The sequence below is a fragment of the Perognathus longimembris genome, chromosome 14, assembly GCF_023159225.1.
Source record: "Perognathus longimembris pacificus isolate PPM17 chromosome 14, ASM2315922v1, whole genome shotgun sequence".
Lineage (NCBI taxonomy): Eukaryota > Metazoa > Chordata > Mammalia > Rodentia > Heteromyidae > Perognathus > Perognathus longimembris.
Window position 1 is genome coordinate 23,239,232 of NC_063174.1, and position 17,141 is coordinate 23,256,372.

Below are 17,141 nucleotides of genomic sequence, written 5' to 3' on the forward strand. Positions count from 1 at the left end.
AAGAAACACTGCAGAATGAAGAAGTCTGGTTTTTGTGTTTTGGACCTGTTTTGAGATGGGAATCAGCACAGGCAAATAAATGGTTTTCTTTTCTTTTTTTAAAGAGGCCATGGGCTGGGATGTAGCTCAGTGGCAAAGTGCTTGCCTAGCAAGTGCAACATCCTGGGTTCGATCCCCAGTACCAAAAAATAAGACAAAAAAAGTTAAAAAAAAAAAAAAGAGGTCATGTCTCTAGCTCCCTGACGTTCCAAGTTCAAGGTTGTACAGAAAATTTGTTTTGAGATTACTGATTAACTGTATTGGGGTTTCCCACAGGTCTCTAACCTGCTGATGTGTGGAAAATAAGTTGTTTGGTTGGTGTCCACGTGAACTTGAATCACAAAGCAGACACCTGAACCCAGATGTGCATCTCTGAAGGTACTGGCCTGTCTCTCCACCCTCCCACCCCGTCTCCCAGGCCTGTTGGCCTAGAGGCCACTGTCCATAGTGCTCTACTAGGTTCATGAAAAGTCTGCTTTTTATTTATTTTGTAGTTCTTGGATTTGAACTTGGGGCCTGCCACTTGCTAGGCAAATGCTCCACTACTTGAACCATATCCCTAACCCTTTTGCTTTAGTTATTTTCCAGATAGGATCTCATGCTTGGACCATGTCCCTTCTACCTACTTTCTAAACAGCGATGCTTACAGATACATACCACTGTGCCTGGCTTTTGTGTTGGAATAGGGTCTAGTCTTCCATCTAGGCAGGACGTACACTTTCACCTTTCCATGTCCACCTCCCCAGGATCTGGGGTTACAGGCCTGAACTACCACATCTGGCTGAAGGGAGGGTCTGCTTTCAACACAATTGGATGGGTGATGCATACCTGGTTTCTACCCTACTTTTCGATACCTGTTAATTACATGGTTGGCAGTTCAGAGGAGGAAGAAGGAATTTTTTTTTCTTTTTTCTTTATTGTCAAAGTGTGGTACAGAGGGGTTACAGATTCATATGAAAGGCAGTGAGTACATTTATTGTTCTACTTGTTACCTCCTCCCTCATTTCCCCCCTCCCCCTTCCCCTCTTCCCCCCAGAGTTGTGCAATTGGTTTACACCAAATGGTTTTGTAAGTATTGCTTTCTGAATGGTTTGTCTTTTTGTTCTTTGTTTCTCGATTTTGGTGAAGAGGGAATATTTTTAGTGGAAAATATTTGTACAGGGAAGGATTTATGGACTATGAACATGAGCTCTGAAATTCCTAAAATGCTGGGCAGATCTGGACAGGTGGAGACGGCCAGGGTTGGGAGCAGAATGGAGATGGGTGGGTACAAGTGTCTAGAAATAGAGCTGCTGGGGGAAAGCAGTGAGCCAGCCCAGAGCAACCTGCTGTGGACTCTGCCATTAGAGTTGAGTGCAGCCGAGTGCCGGGCTGTGAGGGGAGGCAGCCCCTGAGCGGGCCACAGTCTCAAACGGCTCTTAGGGCTTTGTGCAAGTGACTTAAGCAAAAGTTAAAGACAAGAAGTACAAAAAACCCCATTAAATAAAAGGTTTTGCTTTTATTTAAAATAAAATGCATTTATACAATCTTTAAAGCATGGATTATTGTCAATCCTGGTAGTCACCCCACCGCGGCCCCTTTTGGGCTGTGAGCTAGGAATTTTCTGACTAGCACCAATGCAGACTGTAACAGCGGGACAGACCCCCACCGGCCTGTCCAGGCGGGAGCTAAGGACACTGTGGCAAGTCATGACCATAACCAAGTCATTTTTAATTTAGCAGATATTAAAGTTGCATATTATATCTTTTAATGCAAGGATGCTACATTTAAGCCATTTGCTAGTTGTGAATGGTTTAAAAAACTGTACAATTTTATAAAATTTGTGTTTGTACATTAGTTACACAAAATGCATACTTCATAGACCTTTTACTTCATATCATAATGCAGAAGTTGCACATTTTAGGCAGACAGTGAATATGCTGGTGAATACTAAAAGTGTTGTAATACAATACGGTGTAAAAATAAAAAGACATACAATATACACACATGCTTGTTCAAGGACAAATACAAACCAAGCGTAACAGACTAACAGCATTTTCCTTCAAGGTCAAACAATGACATCACTAAAACTCAGGCCTATTTGTAGGTCTGATTTCATGGGGGGGGGGGGAGGAAGAGGTGTTAAATGACTACCAGAAGTAGGGTATTTTAAAATATGACATCAAACTAACATACATTAAGACACATGCATTAAACATGATAAATAGACTTCATATAGGTTAAGCCCTGGATAATTTTAGAGTAGATGGCTTGTTTCTTACAGCTTGGCTAGCTTAAGTCAGTGGCGGCTGGCTCCTGATTTGCCCACTATCTCTGCTGCCAATTCCTGGCCCTAAGGACCGTGCCACTTGCCGCAGTCCACACACATATACGCTGTGTCCCGGTAGCAGTCGTGCTTGTTAGTGCACACATAACCAGTCTGCTAAGGCAAAAACATGTTTCATGATAAAATGATACATTTCAAGCTTACTTTATTAAGCAGCATATAATAAACAACAGCTCTGAAGTTAAATATTGTTATGGCCGTGAAGTTCCATTACACAGTATCTCTATTCACACCCAGCCACTGGTAAGTTTGTAGAACATCTCTTCATCCAAACTCTCATTTTGGTCTTTTGCACGTGTTGACAGAAATATGTAGCCACCAATGAATTCATGAACCACTTTGCAATCTACTTCAGTACAAATGAAGGACAATCGGACTTCATCTGCAAACTCTACGGTGACCTGGAACAAGACAAAGAACAGTCAGTCCCAGTAAGACTCTACAGGGCTGAGTACAATGAGGTGACTGCTGCTGAAGCCTGCCCTACCACCAAACTCTTGCCAATCTCCAAATAACTACTCTTCAAAAATACTAAAGTAATAGTGGGCACTGGTGGCACACAACTTCAATCCTAGCTGCTCAAATACAGGTTAAAACTATCCCAGGCAGAAGAAGTCTGGGACTCCCATCTTCAATTAACCAGCAAAAAGCCAGTCGGGAGGCTTGGCACAAGTAGTACAGCACTAGCTGTGAATGATCAAATGTGTGGCCCTTAGTTGTAAAAATGCCTTTACGTTCAAAAGAGTAAGGAAAGTGTAGCAGCCCTTCCCCATTCTTTACTTCTCAAGTGCTAAAAAGGAAGACAGGACGCAAGGGTTTTAGGTCATTAAGTTCCCAAGTGATCTCTGGTGATTCAATTAACGAGAGAATGTCTTTCTTCAAGTCCTGGGAGAAAAACCTACTTCCTGTGTTTTATTTAATATTTGCTCCAATACTTAACCTTTAGGTAATCATGTTCCAATGTTTCAGAAATGTGAGTTTTACTAAGTAGAAAGAGTAGATACAAAATATCCAATATGATTCTAAACCAAATAACTTAAGACAGTTTATCCGCTAGGTATGGTGGTGCATGCCGGATCCCAGCTATTTGGGTTTGTGGTTCAAGGCCAGCCTTAGTGGCCTATAATCAATAAGCTGAACAGTGGTGACACATGGCTGTGACGTCGGCTATTTGGGAGGCTTTGTGTTGGAGGATTCAGGCCCAAGACTGGCCAGGGCAAATACGAGACTCTATGAGAAAAAGAACTAATGCAAGAAAGGGCTGTGAGGCACAGGCCCTGCAGTAAATGTAACAGATCCAAAAGGATAATAAGGAGAGATGTCTCAGAAGAAGATGTAAGAATGGCACAGAAACACATGAGGAAATGCTCATCATCCTTGGCCATACAGAAATGCAAATTAAAACAACCCTGAGATTCCATCTCACTCCAGTTAGACTGGCCAACATTTTGAATTTGAACAACAAATGCTGGTGGGGATGTGGGGAGAAAGGAACTCTTCTGCACTGCTGGTGGGAATGTAAACTAGTATAAACACTCTGGAAATCAGTCTGGAAGTTCCTCAAAAACCTAAACATAGACATACCCTACGACCCAGCCATACCACTCCTAGGCATCTAACCTGAGCCTAATGAGCCAGGATATGATAAGGACACCTTATAATATAATATGGTAAGAACACATCTGTGTTCACTGCTCCACTATTCACAAAAGCCAAGATATGGAAACAGCCCAGATGCCTCACAATAGATGAGTGGACCCCCAAAATGTGGTGCCTATATACAATGGAATTTTACACAGCTATTAAAAGAATAATGTCACTTGCAGGGAAATGGATGAACTAGAACAAATCATGTTAAGTGAAGTAAGCCAAGATCAGAGAGACAAATGGCACATGTTTTCCCTGATATGCAGACGATAGATCTAAAAATGCACTAGGATATGACAAATTACACAGGATTCTAGATACTCATAGACCAAAAGAGACCAAAAGAGGATAGTCTTAGGAGAGAATCACAAAGGTGCAATACCCAAGCATCTCTTCATATATAATACACACACACACACACACACACACACACACACACACATGCACATTGAAATTAACTCCAAAGACATGAAAACAAAGGGCTTTTTAAAAATTTGTTTTTTCTTTTTCTGATGATTCTGTACCTTAAATATGGTGTATTCACATGCATATATAGAGGAGGGTGGGGAGAGGCACAGAATCAGAGGAAAATGGGAGAAAAAAAATGCAGCAGTGGAGTGTACTGGACACTGATGAAAGTGAACTCTGCAACTCCTGAGTGTAGCTGGGAGGGAAGGAATGGGAGAGAAATGAGGGAACAGATGACACTGTACAAAAGGACATGTACTTATTACCTGATGTAAATGTAAACCCACTGTATATCACCTCTAAGATAACGATAAAGTAAATTAATAGAAAAAGAAAGAAGAAACGAACAAAAAGACAAGGCCAGTATTCTAAGCAAGGTTGTTATGGACAGGTCAGTTCAAGTGAGAAATGAGCGAGCAGCCACATGGCCTGTACATTCAGGAGGAATGATACAGACTATCTTCAGAATGGTGATCCCTTTTCACTTTTATGGACACAGGTATATTCAGGCAGCCTTGCCCTGGCTTACCATTTTGATCTCCCAGTTTACATTCCACTGCTTCATGTTGCTAAACCGCCACGTCTTAATGGCATCGCCTGTGCTGGCGTCCATCCGAATTAATCTGTTGTATGCAATTCCAATGAGTTCTTCTTTTTTGCCCCCTTGAAACCTATTACATTGGGGAAGAAAAAAACAAAGCTGAAACTCCTAGGGGCCTATTGGTCTATTTTTCTTCAAGACAGGCACTATTAAAGTTAAGAAAAGCATTATTCTTGTGTGAAAACAAGTGCGATCATTTTGAGCATTTAACATCAAAACTGAAGGTATAGAAAATACATTCCATCATCTCTGGCTGTTACTGCAGCATTGATTAGCGTGGTGGGATGGGTTAGTGAGGTATTGGCTCTGTTGACAATGCTCCTGTCTGATCCTAAGCAGCGATGACATGAATCACTGACCTTGCAATGAAGTGCGTGATGCCAAATTCAGGCAGTGACTGCCATGCCTGAATGAATCTCATCTTGGCTTCGATCAGACTCATCTGAGCCACATTCTGATGGGCCTCCAAGATTCTTGCCGTTATCTAAACATGATCAAACACCCGTACCATCAGACATCATTGCTTCATGGTAATCAAGACAAAAAAAGATCAAAAGACTGGATTATACACGTCTCTATAAGAACATGTAAGAGCCGGGACTAGGAAATACTACATTTATATTTGGAGACTTTTCATAAAGTGATAAAAGTACTTTTTCAAAATAAGTACTTAACTGCCACACGAGACATAGTCCAGCACACACATATAGTAAGATGCTACAGAATAGTATATTCCGATCTGTATGTATATGATGAGTTTAAATTTAGCAACAAGATACAGTTGGAATGAGTGTCTGGAATACAAATTTCTAGTAGCAATACTTATCAGCTTTAAAGTATCCGAAATCATCCTATTAATTTTTAGGGAGTGTGTGTGTGTGTGTGTGCGTGCATGCACGCACTAAGGATCTAATCCAGGGCCTTCTACATTTAAGACAAGTAGTTTACCCCCATCCCTATTTTTAGAAATGTCTACAGTAGTCATCAATGCTCTAAAACCCTTTTTAAATTGTATTTACTTTGGGATGACTACTCCTACAAGGAGGGAAAACTTTAATTAAAAAAATTGTTTTGGTAAATATGGAGAACTTACCAAATCTCTTATATAGCCTGGCTGTAGATGGCAATGCGAAGAAAGAAAAAGGAAGCGGAAAGAAAAAAGAAAAAAAAAAAAAGAGGCAGTCAGAAAAAATGGCAATGAAGCAAAGAAAAAGTTGTGGCAACCTGCAAACCGAAATTCCAGCCAAAACCATGCAAAACTGCTTCAGGTAGAAACAGGCAAAGTAAATGCAAGAATGGAAATGAAACCAAGGAAGCAGCAATTACTTTCCACCTAGAATGCCGAGGAGTGCTGCACACTGAGATGTTAAACGTTACTAAAATTCTGGCTAGAATTTGTGTAGAACAAAATAAAAGCACAAATAAATACCTCCTGCCCTCCTGCACCTTACTCAGTCCTTACTCATTAGGAAAGGCTAACTGTTTTAGTAGCAGAGTAAAAAATCATGTACAAAGGCTTTGAAGTCCAATCCATGATACATGCGCTACTTCCTAGAAAGGAAGCTGAAGTGCGAAGTCAGTTCAGTGTACACACACAGCCTCAATTCTACAAGGAAAGCAAGCCCCTCAATTACCATCTGTTTTTTGCATCCTTTTTCCTGGAAGGGAAAAATAAAGAGATGCTGTATGCTACACTAGGAATTGTGGCTAGAAACACGTTAGTCCACTCCAGTTTGGATTATCAGGGAGACATACCCAGGCTAACTCTTTTTTTTTTTTTTTTTTTTTTGGCCAGTCCTGGGCCTTGGACTCAGGGCCTGAGCACTGTCCCTGGCTTCTTCCCGCTCAAGGCTAGCACTCTGCCACTTGAGCCACAGCGCCGCTTCTGGCCGTTTTCTGTATATGTGGTGCTGGGGAATCGAACCTAGGGCCTCGTGTATCCGAGGCAGGCACTCTTGCCACTAGGCCATATCCCCAGCCCCCAGGCTAACTCTTTAACATTAAAAAAAAAATCCAATTTGAATCATTCATTAAAAAAAAACCAAACACCTCAGTACGCGAATGCATGTGCAGCTTGGGGAAAGTAAAGTAGATTAACTATGCCAACAGCTATACTGATGGCCCCACAGAAACCCTGTGCTTGTGCCTGGCGACATAGGGACCCTGCAGCTGGCATATGGGGTTCCGCTTAACCAGAGAGGCCTGCCAGTTATGTCAGATGACCCACATACCATATGACCCGCGGCAGCTACTACACTTCTGCCTCGTAGGGCACCCACCCATGAGGCAGGGCAGTAGTACATGGCTCCTACCTTCTGGGAATGACCCATAGGTCTACTTAAGAGAAAGGAGGGTCAGAGCAGAACGTGCATGTGATAGGATACCAGGGTGGAACACGGCACAGACTACCCCAATTGCTGCTCTCCTGGTACTACAGACAGCAACAATGTCTCTGATTTTAAGAGAATTTCCAGCTCACATTCCTGTCTAGAACTCCTTTTTCTAGAATATCATTCATTTCCTGATACCTATGAGTGAAAGACAGAATTTCTAAGATATGAAGTTATTCATTTGCCTTTAGAAACAAGTTTGTTGGAAACAAGGTTCCTTACAAATAATTCTTAGATGAAGAACAAGTAAAAAAATGAAATGAGAACTTCCTATACTTTTTAATGGAAAAGTCCGCATTCCATACGGCCCCCAGAGCAGCATTTCCTCCTCCTCCTCCTCCTCCTCCTCCTCCTCTTCACTGGCCTGCCCCACGCTGCCAGATAAACAATTTTCCTGTGGCTTACACAACCTTGAAACTTAAAGCCAAATACTTTTGATTAAAGCATCTTCCATTCCTGTAGAAAGCTAGATGATTTAGATCCATATAATAAACACTGTACTAGAAGTGAAAGAATTTGGTGTTCTGGTACTTAACAAGCCTTTTCGTGATGTTTAAAAAATTAATCCTTAACAAAGATAAAACAAAAGTAGATAAAAACGAAATATTTATTTGAAAGATCTTCTCCGCTCCCCTGACTGGACTGGAGCCTCTCCTTTTTTGGTGTGATGGTCTGTGTGGAGGACACCCCGGGTGCTCCCGCAAAATTCCCCTGCAAGGCTCTTTCACGATGTACTCAAGAACCAGTTTCCTAAGTAACAAACCTTTTATGGCATTAATTTCCAGGAGAATTCTAGAAAGAGCGGACAAAAGCTGTGACTTTACATTAAAATGTATCAAACTTTTGTGCAGGCTCTTGGTCAAGTTCTATTAATATTAAGATAACAATGGAGACTATTTGTACCAAACTTGGAAAATCCATTTCAACAGCGGGAATAGGTAATAAATAAAAGTTCTGTCAGGAAATGCAGACTGTCTTATATCCCATTTACTTAGTTATATAAAGAATAAAACAATGAATTAAGGAACACAAAGCATTTAAAGACCATCTTCACTTCCCTGAGTATTTTAAAGACTACTCTGTTGACAGTAATTTAGAATAAGTAGGCTCAACTATTCCATCTCATTATCTGTTTCTTTTTTTTTTTTTGGGGTGCTGGTCTTGGAGCTTGAACAGAGGACCTGAACTTTAGTGCTTAAGGCTAGTGCTCTACCACTTGAGTCACAGTTCTCCTTGCAGCTTTTTGGTGGGTGGCTAATTGGAGACGAGAGTTCCACGGACTTTGCTGCCAGGGCTGGCTTCAAACTATGATTCTCAGGACTCAGCCTCCTGAGTAGCTAGGATTACAGGCGTGAGCCACCAGTGCCCAGCTTGTCTTGCTTTTTACAAGGAATGCCTACTAATTTCATTAAAGTGCCATTAATAAGATTTTTTTTTTTGTTCTTCAGAAGTTTTCTTCCTTTTCCTTACAGAGCCTGGTTTTATTTTTGCTATTTCAAATGTGAATCTATTATGTTAATGAGATTAACTCTTTTTATTACTCCATTTTTCCTATTCCCTACATACTATATATACATATATATATATATTTTTGGTGGGGTGGTAGAGGAAAGAAAGACTCAATGCTGCCACTGTTGCTTCTTCTTCATAAGAGTTTTTAAATGACCCCATTTAATTTGATTAAAGGTATTTTATATATTGCAACCAGCTAATACAAAATTAAAGCTAAAAACTTTTAACAGGGACACAGAAATTCAGAGTATACACACAAAACCATAAAACAAAAGGAGGAGAGGGCAATGGCTACGGGGCAATGAAAGTACCTGCTTGTTCTTATACTTCTTCAGGTAGCGAGGAGACACCAAGCATTCAGGGTTGATGTCAGTGGTGATCTGCTCTGGTATAAGCTGAGGATCCGGGTTTAAATGCTGCATCTTGAGGAAGGAGAGGATATTCTGCACTTCTAAGTTGTAGGAGCTGTCTGCCATGGTCTTGCCTTTGGAGGCCAGTCTGCAGGCTGCCATCCAGTGTGCGTACTGTTTTTCCTGTGGAGAAGCAGTGAGATGGAAATGCCATGCTCACGCAGTGCCCCGTGGTCAGCTTTCTGAGCGCGCAGTAGAGGACGATGGGGCAACGCAAGCAGGGGTTGCGGGAAACCAGGACTTACTCTTGCAGGGAAACTTACATTGTCACAACGAAGCCAGATTTCATTCATGCCCTCTGCAACCGGAATCAGGAGCTTGATGTTAAATTTTTGGCCTGAGATGTTTACATCCGGGGTGACTTCACATCCTGTAATGAATGAGTTCATTTTAAAAGTTCTGAATTTTACTTTTCAAAAATCCCAAGCCAATACAAAGCCTCTGTGTGGGATGTGAACATGCTGAATTGAGCCCCACTGTGGGAGTGTGGCTACACGCGAGGGTGCTGGCAAAGAGCAGCTCTGGCCTTCACATTCTACTGCGCCAGAAAGGCTCCAGAGACACACGTATTTGTGGGCTATAAGAATGCAAACACCGAACACTTAAGTATTCCCGGTTTTGGACATGTGACAGCCCCTTAAAGACATTGGAATCTTGTTTCCTCCGAGTTGAGTCACCGCCACCATCACCTCGATAGCGAAGGCCATCCCCTGTGGCTGTGGCCTGATATTTGTATTGGAGCCATTTCTCCTGAGAGACTACAAAGAGTATGATATTAAATATCAGTATGCCTGGAACATCCTAGGTAGTGGGGTGTCCTCTTCACTCCAGAAGAACTATCTACAATGAATTTGAGGGTATTTTCTCTTTCATGTTTTCTTTTTTAAGCTCTTTACTACACATATATAACTCCTTTTAGAAGTTTTTTTTTAATAGAAGCATTAGAAACGAAGATAATATGACAATTTATGTGGCAAAGGCCAAACAAAGATGTGAAGATATACAACATTTACACAAATGACACTAATCCTCAAGAATATTTAGATTTAGAGTAATTCTATAATAATTAAGCTCTTTTAAAAATGCCAAGACAAAAAAAGGAGAGATAAAGTCAGAGGATTTCTGGTTCTAATGTGGGCCAGAGACACTCCTCCTGGGCTCTACTACAGAGAGTGCCATTTCCTGCTACCTGGGCTTTCTACTGCTATGCAAACAGCCCTCACTGTTATTGCTTTACCATCCTTCTTACCTGTCTTAGATAGGGTCATTTACAAATCTATTTCCTACTTATTTCTCACTTACTATACTTTGGTTCCCATACCAAGAACTACTGAAATCCATCGACTCTGTTCTCATTAACCACCTTTCATGTTCAATACTCCAGAGCTTTAACTGTCCTATTTTTGTAGCATCTGGCACTATAGACTGCTCCGCTAAAAAGCTTTGACCTTATCTTCTCTCTAGGCATTGTGTTGTGTCCCAAACAACTACTCTTTCTCTGACCAGCCTTTTAGGCATGGGTATTCTGCAAGGTTCTGTTCTTAGCCTTCTCATATTCCAGACAACCATTTTAATAGTCACATTCACCACTAGCACTAATAGCTATATCAGTATCTGCTGCAGCATGTATCTCCCCTAACAAGGGTCTACAGGATATTTCCAGATGCCTCACAGTATTACAAAGCTTTTCCCCTAACTTCATTCTTTGTTCAATCTTAGTATCACTGGATCTGTCCATCTGCACAGGGTCCTGCCTCCTCCCAAGTCAATCACTGGTCTTGTTGATAAGTCTTCCTCGGCCCATACAGAACTTGCCCCTCTTCTATCACATGAAGAACACAGGGCCTCACACAATCCAAAGCCACTGAACTAGTTCTACCACTGAACTAACCTAGCCCCTGATTGCCTTAATTTGGATCTCCTATCACCTCTCTCAAACTACTCTTCTACTTGATGGCTGATCTAAATATGGATCTAGTCATTTTGTGTTAGTAATCTATGAGTGGCAGCTCATAGTTGCTAGTTTACAACACAACTCTGAGTTTGGCGAGTATAGCTGGGTAGCAGAACTCTTGCTTGGCAGGCGGAGTTCCTGGGTTCAATTCCTATCACTATAAACCAAACAATCTTCTTGTTATTTCAATCGTGGAATTCCTTCTGCATTCTCTCTCATGTTAGCAGGAACCAAAGCTACCATCCTCTCTCTTTAATTTTACATTCCAGGAGCTGAAAAGCCATGGCAGTTGCCCAGGCTTTTATGGTGTTTACAGATTTCTCTCTGGAAAGTTCTCTTAACAACTCCCCTGTTCTCTTTCGATCTTTGGTGTGTGTGTATATGCGGTGGTGGTGCTCAGGCTTTTCTCAGTCACTTGATGATCTCCCTCTAGAAGGTTCTCTAACAACACCCTTGCTCCCTGCCATAGGCTCCAATTTCATCTTTGATCTTTTTTAATATGTGTATATGTGGCGGTGGTGGGGATCGAATCTGGGGAAATACTTTACAAATGAGTATATACCTCAAGCCTTGTAACTTAGACATTATTTCCCCCATGAAACCTCTCTATCCTCACTGTGAAGTAATGCAGCACTCTGAGCCCATTGCCTGCCCAGTTTTAATTTTTGTTTTTTATTTATGGTGCTGGATATGAACCCAGCATGGGGGTTCAACTAGTATTAGCTGCACTGACTTCTCAGAACTTTGCATTTTAGGTCTCTAAGGGACTTTAATGACAGTCCAGTACTTTCATTTTTCAGAGCACAACACTGAGGCTCACACAGGCTATTCTCCAAAACTGCTTGTTTGGTAGCAGTGCAGAAAGCCAGGCTGTCTGGGGCCCTAGTGTCATGGGTATAATGTGCACTGAGTGGGAGAGGTATGGAGAGTCTTCCTTCTATGCCTGAAGGGGGCTTCTCAGCCTCCCAGGGACGTGGTTATGACTGTAATAGGGACAGAGAGGACAAGGCCAGAAGACATGTCAAGGGTGGAAAGTGTAGGCTGCTCCTGAGCAGCTGCAGAGGGACAAAGGGACAAAGCTGCAATGGATTCTGAAAGTAACAAATAATAGCAGAGACCAAGGAACAAAGCTCACAAGACTAATTACAGAGTTTGAACAAGTTACTCTAACACATGGGTATAGCAATGCCTGTGCATACCTGTAAAGTAACAGGGCAGACGGCAGAATTCATTTGTTGAAATGTACTAAGAAAAATGAAGTATAGATCAGAGTTTAGGCTCTGGCTCATGGGTGTGCTGGGGAAAATTCTTTTTATCTCAGTGGCTATTTCTGTAAATGCCAGTCCTAGGATGCTTTCCTGGTGTTCAGGATCACAGTTTGAAGCCAGCCGAGGCAGGAAAGTCTATGAGACTCATCTCCAATAAACTACTCAGAAAAGGCTGGAAAACAAGGTTCAAGGGGTAGAGTGCTAGCCTTGAGCACGAAGAAGCTCAGGAACAGCACCTCTAGACCCTGAGTTTAAGCCCCAGGACCGAAAAAAACACAAAAAACACCAGAAAAGCATATTGCTTTATCTTCAATACATGTGTGCATGCAAAACGAATCCAAAGGAGACGAGTGGGGCCTCCGGGAGCAGCTCAGCAGTGGCAGGCCGAGGGAGGTGTGACCCCTGCCACTATCAACCGGGCACAGAAGGCTGCCAAGGCAGCTCTGAGCTCCAGAGACACACCTCACTCCTTTGTCCATTGTCTCCAATCCCTGAGGCCAGCATGGAATTCCAGCCTCCAATGCATGCATCTGACTGGAGTCTCGATTTCACTGGGAATGAGTCTGGAAAATGTTTTCTAGCCTTTGCCCAAAGGAAAGACATGGGGTAGACACTGAGGAGCCAGTCTCTGCACTCTCTACCAGGAAAGCTGGCATCTAGTGTAGAGAAGCCTGTGTGAGCTCCTGACTCTCAGGGGACACAGACCTGAGAGGAAGTGAGCCACGAGACTTCTGTGAGTACTATCAGCACATATCAGAGGCTCACCAACAATCTGCCAGACCAGCTACACACTCTATAAGGAAGTCAAGGAAGCAGTGACCACTAGCTGCAGGAGACCCAGGCCAAGAGAATTCTATCACAGGTGAAGAAACTGTGAAGAGTCAACAGGAGCCACCAAAATGGGAAATAAAGCCACAGCTCCATGGGCACGAATAAAAAGAGTAAAGCTAACAGCTGAGCTGTATCCAGGCTGAAGGAAGCAAGCCTGCCACATCTTTTGCCACTGGGGGAAAGATGCCTGTGCCTTAAACATCAGCCCCTAGTTCTCAGCTTTGGAACTAACAAGGTGAAAGGAAACGGAGATTGGGAGTTTGGAGCTGAAGTGGGGGCATTCTGGGCTTGCCCCAGGAGCCAGAGTGAGAACAAAGCAAGGCAGACAAAATCAGGCAGGGAAGGAAAATAACTTGGCCGCACACCCAGGGAGCCTGCTGGCCCACTGGTAAGCCAGGAAAATCCAAGAGGCTGAGGACCCTTAGCAAGGCCGGCCTGTTACCAGGGAAAGGTGGAGAAGAAGAGATGACAAGAGGTCTGCAGATGAGATGAGACAGGCAGAACAGCCCCTGTAGAATGAGGGAAGACCTCAGTGTCCTTAATGCTGAAGGTAAGAAAACAGACACCAGAAACTTACTGGTAAGAAAAACACTACTTCCAAGAGACCATGGCAAAATATTCCCGTGGAATTCAATACATCAATTGAAAAGAATTAAATACAAAACCCAGCTAACAGAAAAGTACCCATAGGAGAAGAGAAACTGCTATTCTGCTACCACCCAGAGAAGCTGAGAGTGAGAATGCATATTCCTGGCACTCAGGCCTTCCTTACCTCGCAGGTTCATCTGATGAGCAGGAGTGCCACTGGATTCTTCTCTGCTCTTATAGCAAGAAATAGATGTATCTTTGAAGGTACACCAATACTGCTTGTAACCCTTTAAAGTCAGCTTTTTTGGTCTATGAATTGGAGAAAAGGAAGAGAAAACCCACTCTGTAGTAACTGTTAATGTTTTTAGTAGACAAGTTTCACGGTCCAACTTTACACATGCCATAAGCAATTCCCTCTAGTAGGATGTACCCTCCCTTCTCAATCACTGAGGAAGATCCCAGGGAGGGGAAGGGCCCACCACCTGGCATCTCAGAGACACCTCAGCGCTATCAGTTCACACAGAAAGGTCAGGAAAGGAAGGGAAACCAATTTAGAAGATTGCTAAGATCCTATTTACCTGAAAGTTCAGGGCTATCTACAGCGCAGCCTCTACCCTGTATGCCTGGCCATGAAGAAAGACTGGAACTCTCCAGGATACATTGTGCCAAACACAAAAGACGGCAAAGTAGCCAGGAAGGTGGGCGTGGATGGAAAGGGTAGGGCAGTAGTATTTGAAATCTTGCCCTCATCTCAGAAATGTTACATATCTAGAGCTACTGTATCTTTAGCCACAGCAAATGGTTTATTCTGAAAATTTTATGCATTATAGAAAAAAAAAGGACATTCTATATCACCTCATCTTTATTCTGTGTCTTAATTCTCCTCTCTCTCTCACACTCACACACACTCACACACACACACAGTCCTGAGGCAAAAGCCTCAGCCTTGAGTGCTGGGATTGTGGGCTTGCACCACCATGCCTGACTTGCTCACTTCTCTTGTTTAAGCTGGATACAGCTGGATTGAATGTTTAAAAAAACGAGATGTCTAGAATGGGCATTATACACTGACCCGTTAAACAAATAACTCAGTAACATCTGGAGCTCTGGACAAGAAAACAGCCACGGGTGGCCATGGTGCATTATGTGCCACTGTACTGGTATGTTTCAGTATCTCTCTCCATGGTGCAATCTAGGTTTCACAGGCTTTTTCTAAAGCAAACTGTTTACTAGATGAAACAAGGATTTATTCTAATAAGCATGATTATTTGCAATCATTACAATTTAGTTTTCCTCTACAGATCCATGTGACAGTCATACTTACTGTAAATTTAAATTGTGAACATGATCATAACTGACAGTAATTATCACTTAATATTTGGAATCTCTCCCCCATTTTCCACTTACTTGAAAACTTTAATATAGTCAGCAAGTTCAGGAATGGAAGTAATGTCACCCTAGGAAAAAAAGGTAAAACATCTTTTTCTTACTTTTTTTTAGTTTGAAATCCTAAGCTTTAGTATCTGATACCAAGAACTTGCTTATTTAATAAACAGAACTAAGTAAAATAGATTAAAAACAGTGAAAAGATGAAACCATATTACGTGTGTGTAAACCAAACATTTTCTTGTTACAGAGGTATTTTCAAACAGCATAGAAAGTTGATGAAGATTTGAACAAAGTGACCACTTATACAACCTACAAGATTATGTTGTTATTCTAGACAAGGCCAGCACTGTGGTTACATATGGGAAGACTGCAACTCTTTTTTTTTTTTTTTTTCAATTTTTTGCTGTAGTATGTTTATTATTCTGAATTATTATCTGAGGGACAAAGAAAAATCAACAGAGCACCTCCAACATATACTTAAGATTACATATTTTACAGAAATAAAACAAATTGTGAACTCACAACATTAAAAATTCAAGTTAGACAATCAACATATAATATTAGGTTCCATGTTCACATGACAATACACTCCAGTGTTGAGGCCCTCTATGTCTACTGATAAACCATGGAGAACTAACAAGTCCATGATTCTAGTTTTTAATGAATATTTATGTGACTCTTCATATGAACTTTCTGACTCAGACTGGTATGGAGACTCATAGTCAACTAAGAAAATTAGTCAAATAGATCTAATTTGGGACACTTGCCTAGAATGTGTGAGGCTGAAGGATGAATCCCTAGGACCTCTCTTGCTCTGAAATAAAAGCAATTTCAAATGGACTCATTTGCTTTTTTTTTAAATGCCAGTCCTGGTACTTGAACTCAGGGCCCTGGGCACTGCCCCTGATCTTTTGTTCAAGGCTAGTGCTCTACCACTTGAGCCACAACTCCACCTTTGGCTTTTTGGTGGTTAACTGGAAGGGTGACATTGTTCAAAAAGAGAATGTACTTAATTCTTGATTTATGTAACTATAAGCCTTCTCTACGTTACTTTACAATAAAAAAAAAAAAAGAGAGAGAGAGAGAGGGAGAGTGTCATGGACTTTTCCTTCCCAGGCTGGCTTTGAACCATAATCCTCAGAGCTCAGCCTCCTGGGTAGCTAGGATTATAGGTGTAAACACTAGGTGCTCTACCATTTGGGCCATGCCTCCAGTCCCTTTTTGTATTGGTTATTTTCACATTACACCCAGGCCAATCTGGGCAATGATCCTCCTTGTGCTTCCTCATGTCATTGGGGATTACTGGCATGCACCACTGCACCATGCCACTGTGCTTCCATTGAGCTGAATCTTTAGAACTTTCATGGGAAGACTGTAGCTTCTTAATGGCCCCCAGAAAGCTGCTTCTTCAGCAAACTAACTCCATAGCTTTTAAAGCAAACTCAATATTTAAAAGATATTTTGAGAGCTACTTCTCTACTTTTTGTAAGAAATCAAATGAAGAGCTCACTAAGTGGATTTCACCATGACTTGAGATGCAGATTTCCCCATAACTAGTGACAGAATGTGCAGAGCCTGGTCAGGTCTGCAGTGCTGGGAGCCACGTAGCCTACACACACTACCCCTTAAGCAATCTATCTCACGTCTCAAAGCATCAAGTAGTCTCTCCTCACTCCCAAGATATTTTTTTTTTGAGGGGGGGGGGGGGACAGTCCTGG

The 17,141-nt window shown here is 42.0% G+C and overlaps 1 protein-coding gene across 2 annotated transcripts in view; it reads right to left on the minus strand.

Annotated features, from left to right (window-relative positions):
- Positions 1 to 1,513: 1,513 nt before the first annotated feature.
- Fermt2 (FERM domain containing kindlin 2) overlaps positions 1,514 to 17,141 on the minus strand; it is a 69,719-nt gene continuing 54,091 nt past the window's right edge. Inside the window, exons 9-17 of one of the 2 annotated variants that reach the window (XM_048362985.1) lie at positions 15,442 to 15,491; positions 14,219 to 14,343; positions 9,657 to 9,763; positions 9,295 to 9,516; positions 6,716 to 6,739; positions 6,175 to 6,195; positions 5,441 to 5,565; positions 5,010 to 5,151; positions 1,514 to 2,766 (exon numbers count right to left, since the gene is read on the minus strand). In XM_048362985.1, coding sequence (XP_048218942.1) covers positions 2,593 to 2,766; positions 5,010 to 5,151; positions 5,441 to 5,565; positions 6,175 to 6,195; positions 6,716 to 6,739; positions 9,295 to 9,516; positions 9,657 to 9,763; positions 14,219 to 14,343; positions 15,442 to 15,491 — 990 coding nt within the window. In that variant the 3' untranslated portion in view covers positions 1,514 to 2,592. The remainder of the gene's footprint in view (positions 2,767 to 5,009; positions 5,152 to 5,440; positions 5,566 to 6,174; positions 6,196 to 6,715; positions 6,740 to 9,294; positions 9,517 to 9,656; positions 9,764 to 14,218; positions 14,344 to 15,441; positions 15,492 to 17,141) is intronic. The other variant, XM_048362986.1, reaches the window with a different exon arrangement.